Source organism: Paramormyrops kingsleyae, chromosome 4 (assembly GCF_048594095.1).
Source record: "Paramormyrops kingsleyae isolate MSU_618 chromosome 4, PKINGS_0.4, whole genome shotgun sequence".
In the NCBI taxonomy this organism is placed as follows: Eukaryota; Metazoa; Chordata; class Actinopteri; order Osteoglossiformes; family Mormyridae; genus Paramormyrops; species Paramormyrops kingsleyae.
Window position 1 is genome coordinate 24257605 of NC_132800.1, and position 14796 is coordinate 24272400.

At 40.6% G+C, this 14796-nt stretch overlaps 1 protein-coding gene across 3 annotated transcripts in view; it reads left to right on the forward strand.

The window, feature by feature from the left end:
• ccdc178 (coiled-coil domain containing 178) overlaps positions 1–14796 on the forward strand; it is a 57041-nt gene that overhangs the window by 20223 nt on the left and 22022 nt on the right. For all 3 annotated transcript variants that reach the window (XR_002840658.2, XR_002840657.2, XM_023832218.2), the window contains exon 7: positions 4424–4618. Coding sequence is in view for 1 of the 3 variants with exons in the window: in XM_023832218.2 (XP_023687986.2) it covers positions 4424–4618 (195 nt within the window). In the remaining 2 variants the exon portion in view is untranslated. The remainder of the gene's footprint in view (positions 1–4423; positions 4619–14796) is intronic.

The window sequence follows — 14796 nt, forward strand, 5'->3', positions numbered from 1 at the left end:
CCCTGATTCTAAACAGTGTGTAGAAGATGGATGGGTGGTGATTCTGAATTATGCTATGGAATTTGCATGTTCCCCCCGTGGGGTCTCCTCTGGGCTCTCCAGTCTCCCCACACATTCCAAAAATGTGGCAAGGTTAATTGGAGTTATCAAATTGTCCATAGATGTGAATGTATGTGTGTGTGTGTGTGTGTGCGTGCGTGTGTGTGCCCTGTAATGGGTTGGTACCCCATCTTATAGGTTATTCTCTGCATTGTGTCCGTAGCTTCTGGGATAGGATCTAGACCCCCGTGACCCTGCATAAGCGGGTATTGAAAGAAAATGGATGGATGGATCTGTAGACTAAGAACCGTAAGCAGAAAAATATATGTCAACACCAGATTATGGAAATAGCCGGTTCATAGTTGGATAAAGTTAGATTTTATCATGCTGTACTGCCTCTGAAACACCCAGATAAACTCCCAAGGTTCTCCTCTCTGTCACAGGTCATGTAAATTGACAACATGTGCAAATTATTCTGTACTGCAGCAGATCTCGCTGAGAAGTACCCGTTAGCCTTTGTTTGCTTGCTTGTTTGTTTGTTTGTTTGTTTGTTTGTTTTTTTGTTTGTTTGTTTGTCGCGCATGCACAATTTCTGAATATCTGATGTAGGGAAAACCCCAGTGGTACATTGGTGCATACCAATTTACAGATTAACAGGAAAAGAGAACTGTTTCATATTAACTTCTAAATGTTGAAATGAATGGCTGACCTATTAATGGACTTTTTAGTGGATATTTTATTTGTCACAAAGCATTTCATAAATAGAGCACAGGTAGCTCCCCTTGAGCTGAAAGCTTGCTTTTTCATGTTGTTTAAAATTTCAAGTCAATAGCCATATGTTTCAGGTCAACACTAATGTATATTTCAAACAGGGCCCTTTTTTCCTTTGAACGATGCAAAAAAGAGCAAAATGCTATTCATACTTTATTAAAGTGCAGTTCTGTTGGGGTGGGGGGAGTGTGCATTGTGCTAATCAATAACAAAGCCTGCGAGTAAATCCTCTGGAAGGAGCTTCCAGCAAAGAATGGAGAAGACAATCAAAGCAGCCCTTTTCCTCGGTTATCTTGGAACAAAGAGTGCTCTCAGTGAACAGTTTATTGATTTGCACTTTCAAAGATTATGTTTTCTTTTTTCTTGTTGCACTCAAAAGAACCCGATCTCTGCATTGATCCTTGTCTCTTATTGTAGATCTGCTAAAATTATTTAAAAATAAACCAGTCATTGTGTGCACGTAAGCTCAGTGAGATCATAGTAATTTAGTTAAACAATATACCTTCCCTTTTGAATGTGTGTTATTTGAAGCATATGAATTCAGGATAGGGCAGTTAAGGAAGATCAGAGTGGAGCCCTATATGTCCATGCAATTACTTTGTCCTGTAGAAGGGAGCTGCTTCCTGTAGTGATTGACAATGCCATTAGCCATACGGAAATATCTCTCTTGTGATCAGCAGGGCTTAATATGGTGCTAGAGAGTATTGAAACAACACCGAAAACTACAGTTGACGATAAAATCACATATATTACATTTTCGTTTCTGAACATGCGATGTTTTCGTAGGAGGTTGGTGATGATACAGTGCGATGTTTTCATAGGAGGTTGGTGATGATACAGTGTTGCTCCGCACTGGCAAAAGCAATTTCTTGAGCCACAGTATAGACATTTTAATTTAATACTAAGGTTGCAGTGGGCAGTCAGTCTCACTGATATGAAATTGTGCAGAGCATCCCAAAAGTCTGTTTTTTATTTTGATTCTAGGTTTATTTGAGACATTTCATGATAAATAAGTAGCGATAGACTTTAATATCCCTATAATGACCAAGATAACATATTTCACTGATTTGTTAGGCAAGCTTAATAACCTGAACTTCTTTGATCTCACAATAAGAGCAATATTACAACATTTAATTTCAAGCACTGAATGCAGTTTACCCTTGTAAGATTCCCTCTCCAAAATAACTAAATTATTACCAAATGCTTGTTATAAATTGTACATTTTTATACACAGGTTCTACAGTCACAGTGGCTCAGTATGGTTTCTTGCTGCAGGGGTTGTGGCCTCGATCCCTGCACACACCTCGTATATGCAGAGCTGTTCAGTCGCTTTGTATCCCCTGCTGGAGTCCAAAAAATATGAATTGGTGTCTGAACTGTGTGAGTGCATGTGCATGAGTGTCCTGTGGTAATATCCAGGATTATGGAAAATGGGGGAATGGACGTAAACTAAAGGTCACACGTTGTATATCTCGTTACATGAAACACATCGATTACGTTATGTCTGTCCATATGGCTCGGCTGGTGACAGGGACTGATGCTATATGAATTGGATGTCTTCCAGGCTCCTTGCATGAGTGCGTGTTCAGAAAGAGGTCCAACTCTGCTGATTTTTTAATGTAAATAATTTGTTAAATACCTGAGCAAAGCATCACACGCGGAGTGTTACGTCATGGAGAATATTGGCCCCAGAATACCCTTGACAGTTAATAAGGTATGGTAAAGTAACATATAACTATTCCAATAAAAACTGATCTTTATTTCTAAATATAAAAAACACAGACTGGAAGGTGATAGTTAATAACCAACTGCGAGCATCGTATTAACAAGGTGGCACAAACACCCAATAATCTTCTGAAACGTTTGGCTTCATTTTCTAGTAGCTTTGGGAAAGAAGATGATTGTGAAAAGATATATTTCTGTGATTAATGTCCAAACCATTGTCTTTGGGAAACAGACACTGGGCTTCAACTCGGGTGAAGATGGAGGACAAACCTGGCTCTCTTGTGAATATCTTTCACAGAAATGTGATAGATATGACTGCTAGTCCAAAACAGCCCACTAATCCTGAATGTGTTAAAAATCTGGACTGAAATAACTTATTTGTAAGAATGAACATCTCCTTCGTTATCACATTGTAATTAGAGGAGAACTCAGAGCTTGCCCTCATTGACTCATTGTACACAGTACCATTGCTTAGTATATTTTAAGTACAGTCAGTCTCCAGGTTAAGAATATCCAACTTATGGACAACTCGTACTTATGAACGGACTGCCATGAAGCCTATGTGAGTTACAATGGTTAGTAATAATGAACGCAGCAACTACATCTCACACTCATGATAACATTGTGTGGCTTCAGTTGTTCATTGGCTTGAGGTACAATACAGTGCTGTGTGTAGTCATTTTTATTATTACTGTATAACAATATGAATAATAATATTATTGTTGTTATTATTATTATTATTCACTGTATTATTGTTTTTAAGATGTTTTATTGTATTTGGTAGTGTTTCGTGTTTTATATGCTGTGTAAAATATATACAGATGCTTCTCCATTTACAATGGGGTTATGTGCCGATGAATCCATCGTAAATTGAAGATATCGTAAGTTAAATATGAATTCATAGGACACATTTGGGCGTTTAGTAGATATAATGGGCTTGGGGAAAAATTTTAAATACAGAAAAAAAACGCCATTGTTAAACACTGTATGAGATGTTTATGCTCACAATCCCTACAGAGACTGGAAGCGGGGCTGGGTGGATGCAGCCAGACTATAAAGCATTGTGTCATGTATCGGGAGACCGGGAACAGATCAGAATTCAAAGTTTGTTGGCTACTGACTGTGCTATCGCTATCGCACCATCATAAAGCTGAAATAACATATGTCAAACGCATCGTAACACGAGAAGCGTCTGCATTGTACTACGACAGACATTTGACTAACTGGCACTAAATGAGAACTGTACGTATCTGTTTCGACTTGCCTACAAATCTGATGTAAATATAGACTTAGAGGATGTATGTCATTTATATCTAGGGGACTGTGTGTATCTTTATATGAAGTATCAGATGTATTTAAAGACAGGAAACCAAGCAACTCACACAAACCCTTAAGACACTTCTTTGTCCACTTCTTTACAGTCACTGATACACATTGTATTTCTCTTACAACCTTGCCATCCATATCCAACCATTTCTACAGCCAACATAAAGCCTTTTATTCATAGATCAGTTTACTGATGAACACAGCGGAGTTGTTCGGGCCAGACTTATAAAAGTCCGTTCACCACTTGTCAAAATATAATGGACTAATTTCATATGTCAGATAATTGCTTGAGTGAGAACCGTTTAAGCAAGTGCAGTATCTGTAATTAGCAATAACAGGGGTGAATGCACAAGTTGTTGGAGCAGATCATGTTTTGGAAAAAAAAGTATTGATTTTAAGAATAAAAAACATTCTACTGTCTGAGTAGTTGTTTTCCATCTTTGCCTTGTGATGAAACGTTTTTTTGTTCACTACGACGCGCTGTATTAGATCAGCATTTGGCAGATGAACGGCTCTCGTCCGCTGATGGGCATATTATTATTCTTCTGTTTCCCTGCCTCAGAAGATGAAACTTGTACTTCAGATATAAGTGAGATAAGAATGCACGTCAAACTGAAAAAAGGAGAGACTGGAAGAAGTCAGACAGAGACTGGCCCAGACAGAGATGCTGAACCGGCAACTGAACATGAGCAATGCTTTCATCGAAGAATCTGGACCAGTCATCAAGGAGAAACTAAAATTGGAAGCTCAAAGCGAGGTACTATTAAAAGACACATTTACACCAGTGATACATATTTATTTTTACAGTATATGGTCCTGTTATTCAGTAATAATTCTGTGTCAATTGTTGGGAATTCAGAATGATTTATGCAAAAATGTATATCCATGTATTACACACAGTTTTTAGAAGTTTTAGATAGTTGGTCTTTGTCAAGGCATAGTGGCTCACTGGGCAGTACTGCTGCAGGACACCTCTTGCTGTGTGTGTGAGTGTGTGCATGTGTGTGCTCTGGGCGTCCCCTGCCTTATGTTATGTGCTTCATGGGATTGGCTCCAACTCTGCAGCCCTGCAGCCTGTCTTGGATAAACAGTGGGGAGATGGATGGATGGATGGATGGATGGATGGTCTGTGCCAAGGGCCTTCAGCCATCTCATGGCTTGACCTAGCTAGTCCCCGGCCTCCCAATGCTGGCACCAACACCGGCAACAAATACCAGTCAAAGACTGGTACTGAATGCCACACGTGTTCTTTAAATGGCTGTATTACCTTCAACTCCAGTTTTTTGTTTGGTTGTTTGTTTTGGTTTAAGTTTTAAAGAGGTTCAGAGTTTGAATAGAAAGTGCAATGCATACATGCATTTATATTAAATTTCAATGTAACCTTAAAATAGCGTGTGTCCATAAACATCACCAACAGCAAATCTGGCAGGAACCCAGTTTGGCTACACAAATCCAAGAAATCTGGCAGCACACCGAAGAACAGCAGTGCATATATTAATTCAAACACTGCAGTAAGCCAATAACAATGACCTGGAAGAGCCTTATGATGAGAGCAAAGAAATGACAAAGGGAAGCCAAATGAATTTCAAAGATTTATGTTTAACGATTCATTTTATTACCTAGTTCAAACTGTTTTAATTGGAATCTAGCTAGCTAGCATCAAAACATTTTTACCGTTATTTACATAACTATAATAGCTAGCTGACTTCAGAGAGAGATAATACGAATTTAAGTGATTTTAGTATTGGTTCAAGTGTTTTCCAGTGAAATTTATATTCCATCTGCTTAGCGCAGCGGTACTAAACAATTTGCCATATACTATATAAGGGCATAAATGAATATTTTTGTAAAGACTGAATAGATAGGGTGTGGGATTCAAGTCCATATAAAAATGGAATGATGCATAAAGAGCTAAGCTTTGCCAAGGCTGTATGGGTGAACTTGGGAGATAAACCTCTGAGGGATTAATCATATGTGTGCTACAGGCTGGGGAAAGGCAAGTGTGGCTGTATGTATAATAAGACCAGGAAAAGGGAGTGATTTTATTCTATCCAGCATAAATATCTAGCAGTGAATGTTATATGATGGCTTCTAGAAGCAATATCGTCAACAAGGATTTAGACTGAACCTGCGCAAATAATCGTTCTTCTTTTTTTTTTTTGTCTTTCCAGACTGTAGAGGTACTTAACATATATTTCTGGTTCCAAAAGTCACCCGGCAACATCCAGATTAAATCACATTCTGTAACACTCAGAGGAACTAGAAGGTACTTCTGGGATACTAAATTGGCTGTCAAACAGGATCTAACAACAGTCCCACTTGGAAACATGTAATCAATTGTGGTTCTGTCTTAAGATCCTAAATATTTGTAATTTACTTATATAATGTGGATACTTACAATTTGCAAATGGAAAAACATTCCTTTGGGTCCACCAGTTTCCTCCTGTTTTTCGAAAGCATGAGGTTAGGTGTATCTGTCGCTATAATTTGTGATTATCCATAATGTGTGACTGTTTGTGTGAGTGTGTAGCTTGCGATGCTGCTCAGGGTCTCCTCCACTTCATGCCCCCTCCCCTCTGGGATATGTTCCAGGCTCACACGCAGCCCTGTACTGGGTAATCGGATGGAGATGAAGATGGAAAACATTAGCTAGAGTAACAGAGAATGTGGAACAGGCGAATTTTCACAAAAAAAGAGAGCAGCACAAAAAGGAAGATCCATTCTTTTCAGGAAGCAGGAATGTTCCATCTGTTTTTTTTTCCCCAAACATTGGGCTTAAATTTAGTTTAAATAGTTGCCACAGAACCTACGTTCTTTGCTCTTCTTCTCTACTATCGGGAGCAGATTTTGCTGGGGGAAAAAATGCTTTTGTTTCCAGTGTTTTGATATAAAGACCGAGGAAGTCACGCTGAGGCTGTAGAATGCAGGAGTATGATATTAGATTGGTAGCTGATGAAGTGTACCATTTCAGTCACCCCACATAAAAAAAAAGTTATTGCTGTCTTAGAGCAATTTTTGAAGTAGAATTATTATTGGTCTTAAAGGTTTGCCTTACAAGGATAGTTTAGAAGCAGTAAATCTTTAATATTAAAGCAAATATGACATAGAGGGATATATATGACCCAAGTGCAGACAATTTTGAGAGGAACAGGCAAGGTCAACTGTGACAGATCTGGTCAAGGGAGGACTCCGGGGAAATAGATTGAGTGAAACCACCATATCTTTATTTCATGAAATCCAGCGAGTGCAAGTTCTAAAATATAATGTAATGCCTACAAAAATAACAGTGTACAGGGGTATGGCTGTGGCAATAAAGGACGAGCATCTGGACAACACTTTGCCCTAGTTATAAACATGGAATATAAACGTGAATACTGATTCTGCAATTATAAGCCATAAAACACTACTGTCCGATTTGAAAACCTTCTTCTTTTCTGTCTAACAACCAAACAACAGGAAATTTTAAATGGAGTCCCCCCCCCAACCCCATTGGGATGCAATGTTATGCGCCTTTTATTTTTCTTTCACCGATCAGACGAAACGTTTCTGTATGAATGCATTCACTTTTAGTCTCCATTCCTTCAGCAAGTTCACATGGTACAGTAGATTTACTGCAGTTTCCTCTGGTCAAGCATATCTATTTTTATATGTCACAGGGCTCATCTGCAGTGTCCATGGCAATATGCTGAAAAGCTCTATATAGATCGAGTTCTGTTTAAGTTGTAGTCGTTTTTGGGAGCTGTGGGTAAAGCTGTTTTTGATGTAAGTTGTCATCAGAGGTCAAAATTTGCCGTTCTCTTACCTCTCCATACTGTACACTTCTGGGCCCAATTAATTTCAGCACAGATGCACATGTTCTCCACAAAGCCATATTCCTACCCATAGCACTAAATACACTTGCTTTAAGGTGTTTCCTTGACCTGTTGTGGTGATTCAATTAAAGTCAATTCAATATTCATTTTATTTTTATATAGCGCCTTTCACAACAGAGTCACCCCAAGTCGCTTTACGTAGATGTGTTTTTTGTGATACAAGTTACTTCATAGTTCCCCCTTTTTCACATATACTTCCCTTTTTATGAATATGTATGATGGGTTGGCGCCCCATCCTGGGTTGTTCCCTGCTTTGTGCCCTGTGATCGGTTGGCACTCCATCCTGGGTTGTTCCCTGCTTTGTGCCCTGTGATGGGTTGGCGCCCCATCCTGGGTTGTTCCCTGCCTTGTGCCCTGTGATGGGTTGGCGCCCCATCCTGGGTTGTTCCCTGCTTTGTGCCCTGTGATGGGTTGGTGCCCCATCCTGGGTTCTTCCCTGCCTTGTGCCCTGTGATGGGTTGGCGCCCCATCCTGGGTTGTTCCCTGCTTTGTGCCCTGTGATGGGTTAGTGCCCCATCCTGGGTTGTTCCCTGCCTTGTGCCCTGTGATGGGTTGGCGCCCCATCCTGGGTTGTTCCCTGCTTTGTGCCCTGTGATCGGTTGGCACTCCATCCTGGGTTGTTCCCTGCCTTGTGCCCTGTGATGGGTTGGCGCCCCATCCTGGGTTGTTCCCTGCTTTGTGCCCTGTGATGGGTTGGTGCCCCATCCTGGGTTCTTCCCTGCCTTGTGCCCTGTGATGGGTTGGCGCCCCATCCTGGGTTGTTCCCTGCTTTGTGCCCTGTGATGGGTTAGTGCCCCATCCTGGGTTGTTCCCTGCCTTGTGCCCTGTGATGGGTTGGTGCCCCATCCTGGGTTGTTCCCTGCTTTGTACCCTGTGATGGGTTGGCGCCCCATCCTGGGTTGTTCCCTGCTTTGTGCCCTGTGATGGGTTGGCGCCCCATCCTGGGTTGTTCCCTGCTTTGTGCCCTGTGATGGGTTGGCGCCCCATCCTGGGTTGTTCCCTGCTTTGTGCCCTGTGATGGGTTGGTGCCCCATCCTGGGTTGTTCCCTGCCTTGTGCCCTGTGATGGGTTGGCGCTCCATCCTGGGTTGTTCCCTGCTTTGTGCCCTGTGATGGGTTGGTGCCCCATCCTGGGTTGTTCCCTGCCTTGTGCCCTGTCATGGGTTCGTGCCCCATCCTGGGTTGTTCCCTGCCTTGTGCCTTGTGATGAGTTGGTGCTCCATCCTGGGTTGTTCCCTGCTTTGTGCCCTGTGATGGGTTGGTGCCCCATCCTGGTTTGTTCCCTGCTTTGTGCCCTGTGATGGGTTGGTGCCCCATCCTGGGTTGTTCCCTGCTTTGTGCCCTGTGATGGGTTGGTGCTCCATCCTGGGTTGTTCCCTGCTTTGTGCCCTGTGATGGGTTGGTGCCCCATCCTGGTTTGTTCCCTGCTTTGTGCCCTGTGATGGGTTGGTGCCCCATCCTGGGTTGTTCCCTGCTTTGTGCCCTGTGATGGGTTGGTGCCCCATCCTGGGTTGTTCCCTGCCTTGTGCCCTGTGATGGGTTGGCGCTCCATCCTGGGTTGTTCCCTGCCTTGTGCCCGTAGTCTCTGGGAAAGGCACCTAGACCACCCCCCCCCCCAACCTTGAACAGGACAAGCAATTACAGAAAATGGATGTAAATTGATACAGTGTAAAACTGAAAATACACCACTTTTAGACTTCAGAGTTTTGTACGTTACCCTGATATGTCTCCTCCTTATTTTTGTTTATAGGCAATGAGACATTTTCAAGGACTTTCAGTCAGCTCAAGCAGGAGCGAAAAGACAAAATTTGAAGGGGTTGCAAGAGAAAAGCATCCTTTCAGATGCACAGGTCTATATGTATGCGGTACATGCGAAATAAATACAATCAGTCATTGCAAGTCCAGCCTTAGTGCAACAATCAGCAGTTTATTGTTTATATGTGACATATTTTACAACTCCACCCTGAGCTGCTAGAAGAAACACTGCACAATAAAAAATGAATTAATTAATTATCACCCAGCCATACCACAAACATACAAACAACATAATTGACAATGGTACACTGTCGATCCGTGCAAAGTATGTTTACACCTATCTCTCTTATGGCACATTAAAGTTTCAAGCATTTACACCTTTGAAAAGGAAAGTAAGCGGAGAAAGTGGATCAAACCATCATTTACTGGAGGGGTAGCCTGCAGGGTATATGGTTATGACTCATCAGGAGATTGTATTTGATGTGTTTTAAGTCAGAGCTCTTTTGTAGCTTTCCTAATTATATTGAGTTTAATTGATATAATAGTTACATCACTGAAAACTGGGGTGGCAAACAGGGTGGCAGATAATTTTGTTATGGTGACAAATGCCACCCTATGCCACTCCAGAAGACGAACTTGAGGAACTTAAGGAAGGGACGCAAGCTCAGCAGTATGATAAACTGTGAACAAAATGTAAGACTTTTAACATAATACTATGACAGCCGATTTTGCGCAGAAGCCTGAAATAAACTTACATTCTCTTCATTATACGTCTATAAATATTGTATTACAATCGTTGTATTCCTCAGCCTTTGGGGAATACATATGGTTTTGGTATGTACTTTGGTTTGTAAGCCAATAACTCAAAATCAGTTTTAAGGGTGTTTTTCAAACTCAGCACAGGCATTGTGTGGGTGAGGAACTACAACTGATTCAATTTTGGAACAGGATGTTTTGACAGATGATAGATGTTAACTCAAGAACCATTTGATGGATCTTTTTCAAACTTTGCAAAGGCGCAGAGGGGTGGGGGGGTGAAACTCATGAAAAATTGAGGCATATCCTAGGGACAGCAAAAAAAAATGGAGCAGTTTTGACACTTGACCCTGTTCAGATGATAACTCAGAAAGTATTTGACTGATCTCTTTTAAACTATGCAGAGGCGTTGTGTGGGTCCCGAACTGGAACTGATTACATTTTGAGACAGATCTCCTCAAAACTAAAGTGGGACTGGTAAGTGACAGCAAAGAGAAGGGTGGAAGCAGATGACATTTGACCTTCTAAATGTGTTAAGTCAAATAGTATATCAGGGATCTGATTACTGCTTCCTAAAACATTATATGAATGACAATGTACACCTGGTTTCATTTTCAGACAAATTACACCAAAAATTAAGCAATAATGCTATGTGACACTGAAGGAAGGAAATGGCAGCTGTAGAAGACACGTGGCCTTGTGAAGATAGTAACTCTAATAATATCATATCATATTTCAACTGTGCAAGCACATTGTAGGGATGATGAACCGGAAGTGATCAAATTTTAAGACAGGTCGCCCAGAAACTGAAGCAGTATCTCCTAATGATAGCAAAAAAATCGGCATTTCATCCCTTTTGTGTGATAACTCAAATAGTATATGACGAATATTTTTCAGCCTTTGCAGATATGTAGTTAGACTGAAGACCTAGGGTTTCGTTTGTCAAAGAACATTTCCTAAATGTGTGTGTACAAATCACTGGTACGCACAAGCAAACTGGCATTTATCACTCGTGCCCTTGTTTCTAGTTTCTCCTGCTGTTTGAATCTTTGGTATCAATTTAATGCCCTCACCCCCCAACTTGTTCTTCAGAGTTCCTAGGCCTTAGTATTTGTTAACTGCCCACACCTGTGTTTTGTTGAACCTTGTCATGTATGTTTAAGTGCCTGCCCATGTTTAAGTTCCTGCCTGTGGCTGTTCCCCATAGTTTGAAAGTTAGTTCTACCCTATTCTTCCCAGTATGCAGTGGTCAGTACTTACCAAAAGTGGTCCAAGGAAGGCTAACCGGTGAACCAGAGATGAGGTCATTGGCGCCCAAGACTCATTAACTGATGCGCAATGGGACTGAAGGCTAGCCGGTCTGGTCCAATCCCGCAGGAAAGTTACTATAGCGCAAATAGCTGAAAATGCCCATGCTGGCCATGATGGAAAGGCGTCAGAACACTGAGTGCTTTGCAGCTTGCTGCGTATGAGGCTGCTTAAGCACAGACCAGTCAGAGTGCCCATGCTGAGCCCATCCACCACTGAAAGTGCCTTCTTTGGGCACTTGAGCATCAGTACTGAATCATGGAGAACTGGGAGAAGGTGGCCTGGTCCGGTCTATGGGAGAAAGGCAAGCCGGCAGAAGCATTGTGATTCTCTGAACAATCTTGGGTCCTGGCATTCGTGTGGGTGTTACTTTGACACATACTACCTACCCAAACGTCGTAGACCATATACACATCTTCGTGGCAAAGGTATTTCCCGATGGCAGTGGCCTCTGGTAGCAGGATAATGTACACTGTCATACAGCAAAACCTGGTCAGGGATGGTATGAGGAACATGCAAAAGAGTTCAAGGTGTTGACTTGGCCTCCAAATGATCTCAGTCTGATCCGAGTACCTGTCGGACAAACAAGTGTGTTCCATGAAGGCCCCCACCTGTCAGCTTACAGGACTTAAAGGAACTGCTGCTAAAGTCTTGCTGACAATTGCCACAGGACACTTTCAGAGGTCTTCTGGAGTACATGCCTCGAAAGGTCAGAGCTGTTTTTGCGGCTCGACGGGGACCTATACAATATTAGGCAAGTGGTTTTAATGTTATGGCTGACCTGTGTAAATACTGTATCTCTGAGTATGTCTGAAAAGGAAAGCAATTAACTACGTCTACCCATTCAAAATATGAGTTCAGCCATTGGTCAAGATAAAGTCACTTGTTTGCCAGTATTCCTTGTTCTTTTGTGGGCAATGAATTGGTAGGCCTATATTATAACTGAAAGAGTCAAGAGTTTGTAAACTTTGATTTGTAAATACTGTTTTTGTTGTTTGTAGCTAAAACCTTGTATTGGTGTAGACTATAAATAATAGCATTTATTTTTTAAGGTTTAGTATTACATCAACAGTTTTACTGTAGCTCAGCAGGTAGAACACTATATGAACAGCAAAGAGCATAAGTGTTAAAATCCCCATGAAGGATGCATAAATTGCATCCTTCAAGCATTTTTGGATAAAAGCATCAGTTGAATATAAATGAGTAACATGTACATCACTAAAAAAGAAAAAAACTCTCTATGGGAATGCTTACTCCAAGTATGTAAGCATTAATTCAGCAATTGCCCCGCCCGCTTCCCTACCCCTCTTGTGACCTTCCGAGAGCCACGCTTGATGCCCATTAAGGCTTACCTTTCATTCCTGCCCTATTGTTAATCACTCCCAGCTGCCTCCTGTTTGCTCCCTCGTTAGTCTTGTATTTAAATCCAGAGCTGTGCTGTCACAGAAAATGACAGCACCTTTCCCCACAGTAAACTTTTGTTATGTTACTAGTTATACCAATTTGATGTATTCAAAACGTGGTGCCTATTTTATGCATTTTAATTATTTTAATTTGTTAACATCATATAATGTGTACAGGCACTTTTTTTTCATATTTACGAAGGATGCAATTTTGAAATAGATATATCCCCAGCTCAAACCCCCCCACATTGTTCTATTCCCATCAGGGGGTACATTGGTATATAGGGTGAATATAGGTTATTTGTCCCAGTTAAACTGGGACACATATGTTTGATATTCTATGTCTTTACTCCATGTGGTCTGTTAACTAAAGCTCAGCTCATAAACGTTCAGTGACTCTATTATTTTTTAATATTTATAATTAAAATCCTATTTTTAAAGTGAGAGAGAAAGTAAACCAGTATAAAGACAAAGTAAGTAATATGAACAACATTTTCAGACATGCACATTAAAACATACAAAGGAATACAAGTAAACACTTAACTGGAGGGGAAAGATTCTGAAAATCGTCATATAAGCGGAATGTGTAATAAATGAATAAGTATACGATCACACCAACATATCAATACATGAAGTCACAGCATTCAGGTGAAAACACATTTCTAAACTTTCACATTTCCAGATGATCCATTCTGTACTGTACTTCCTGAAACTGTACAAGTTGGTGAGTTGGTGAGTATGAAATTGTACAAGTTGGTGAGTATGGATTAGATGGGCGGAGCAAGTGACAGGGTTGTCCAGAGAATGTAATGCTGTTGTCTCTGATGGCACCAAATCTAGTTGAATGTATTCACAGATGTTGCTGAGTTGTAAGTGATGTTTTTGCTCTTTGCTTGGCAGAAAAGATTTGAGGCAGTGGAAGTATTACTGGAGTACTTTCTTCAGTAAAATTAAGGAGACAGAGGAACAGCTAGCTTATAAAGCCAAACTCAATATTCAATCCAGCTTGAGCAGGAATCTGTTTTAGATGATGGAGCAATTATTACTTGACGATTCATTTTAATTTGGCTTAATGATGTAGAATTACTATAAATATAAATCATGGAGACAAAATCAATCTCCCTAGGTTCATTTAAAAATAGTTCAGTAAACAAAACACAAATGGCCTACAAAATATTTTCTGAAGAAAAACACAATGCATTAATGCATTCACAATACATTAAATATACACAAAACAAATAATAATAAAATGTATCGGCATTAAAACAGATCTGTCATATACATGCTCTTCCCTCACATAGTTTTCATGTTACTCTATCAAAGAATTTATTTTTAAATAATTTATTTTCACACACACAGTATGTGGTTTTTGGCACATTTGGTCACCATTCATTTAGAAAGACCCCCCCACACACACCAAGCATTTTTTAGATTTCTTTTCTCCTACTGTACAACATTGAGTGATAACACAGATTCATCAGTTTAACCGATGATATAATGCAGTTTTAACGATGGTCCTATTGAAGGCAGCCGGTAATAAAATGGGACCAGGTGTTGAACAGTGATGAAAACTGTCTGTTCTGGCCTGGTTTGATCATAGTGAGAAAGCCAAGAATCAAGCTTTTTAATGAAAATTCAATCTACACAGAAAGTCTTTCCTGAAAGCAAGTGTTGTCTGTTGTCTCCATCTGGTAACTCTTGTGTATATTTCTGTGTTCCAGATGAATCACTATGCATTTATCAGTGTTTAATTTAATTCTGAATACGCTCAAAATGCATTTTGTTTCATTTGCATGCAATTTCACTCAGAAAGCTGCCTGTTTTCTGTGTGCTGTATCTCAG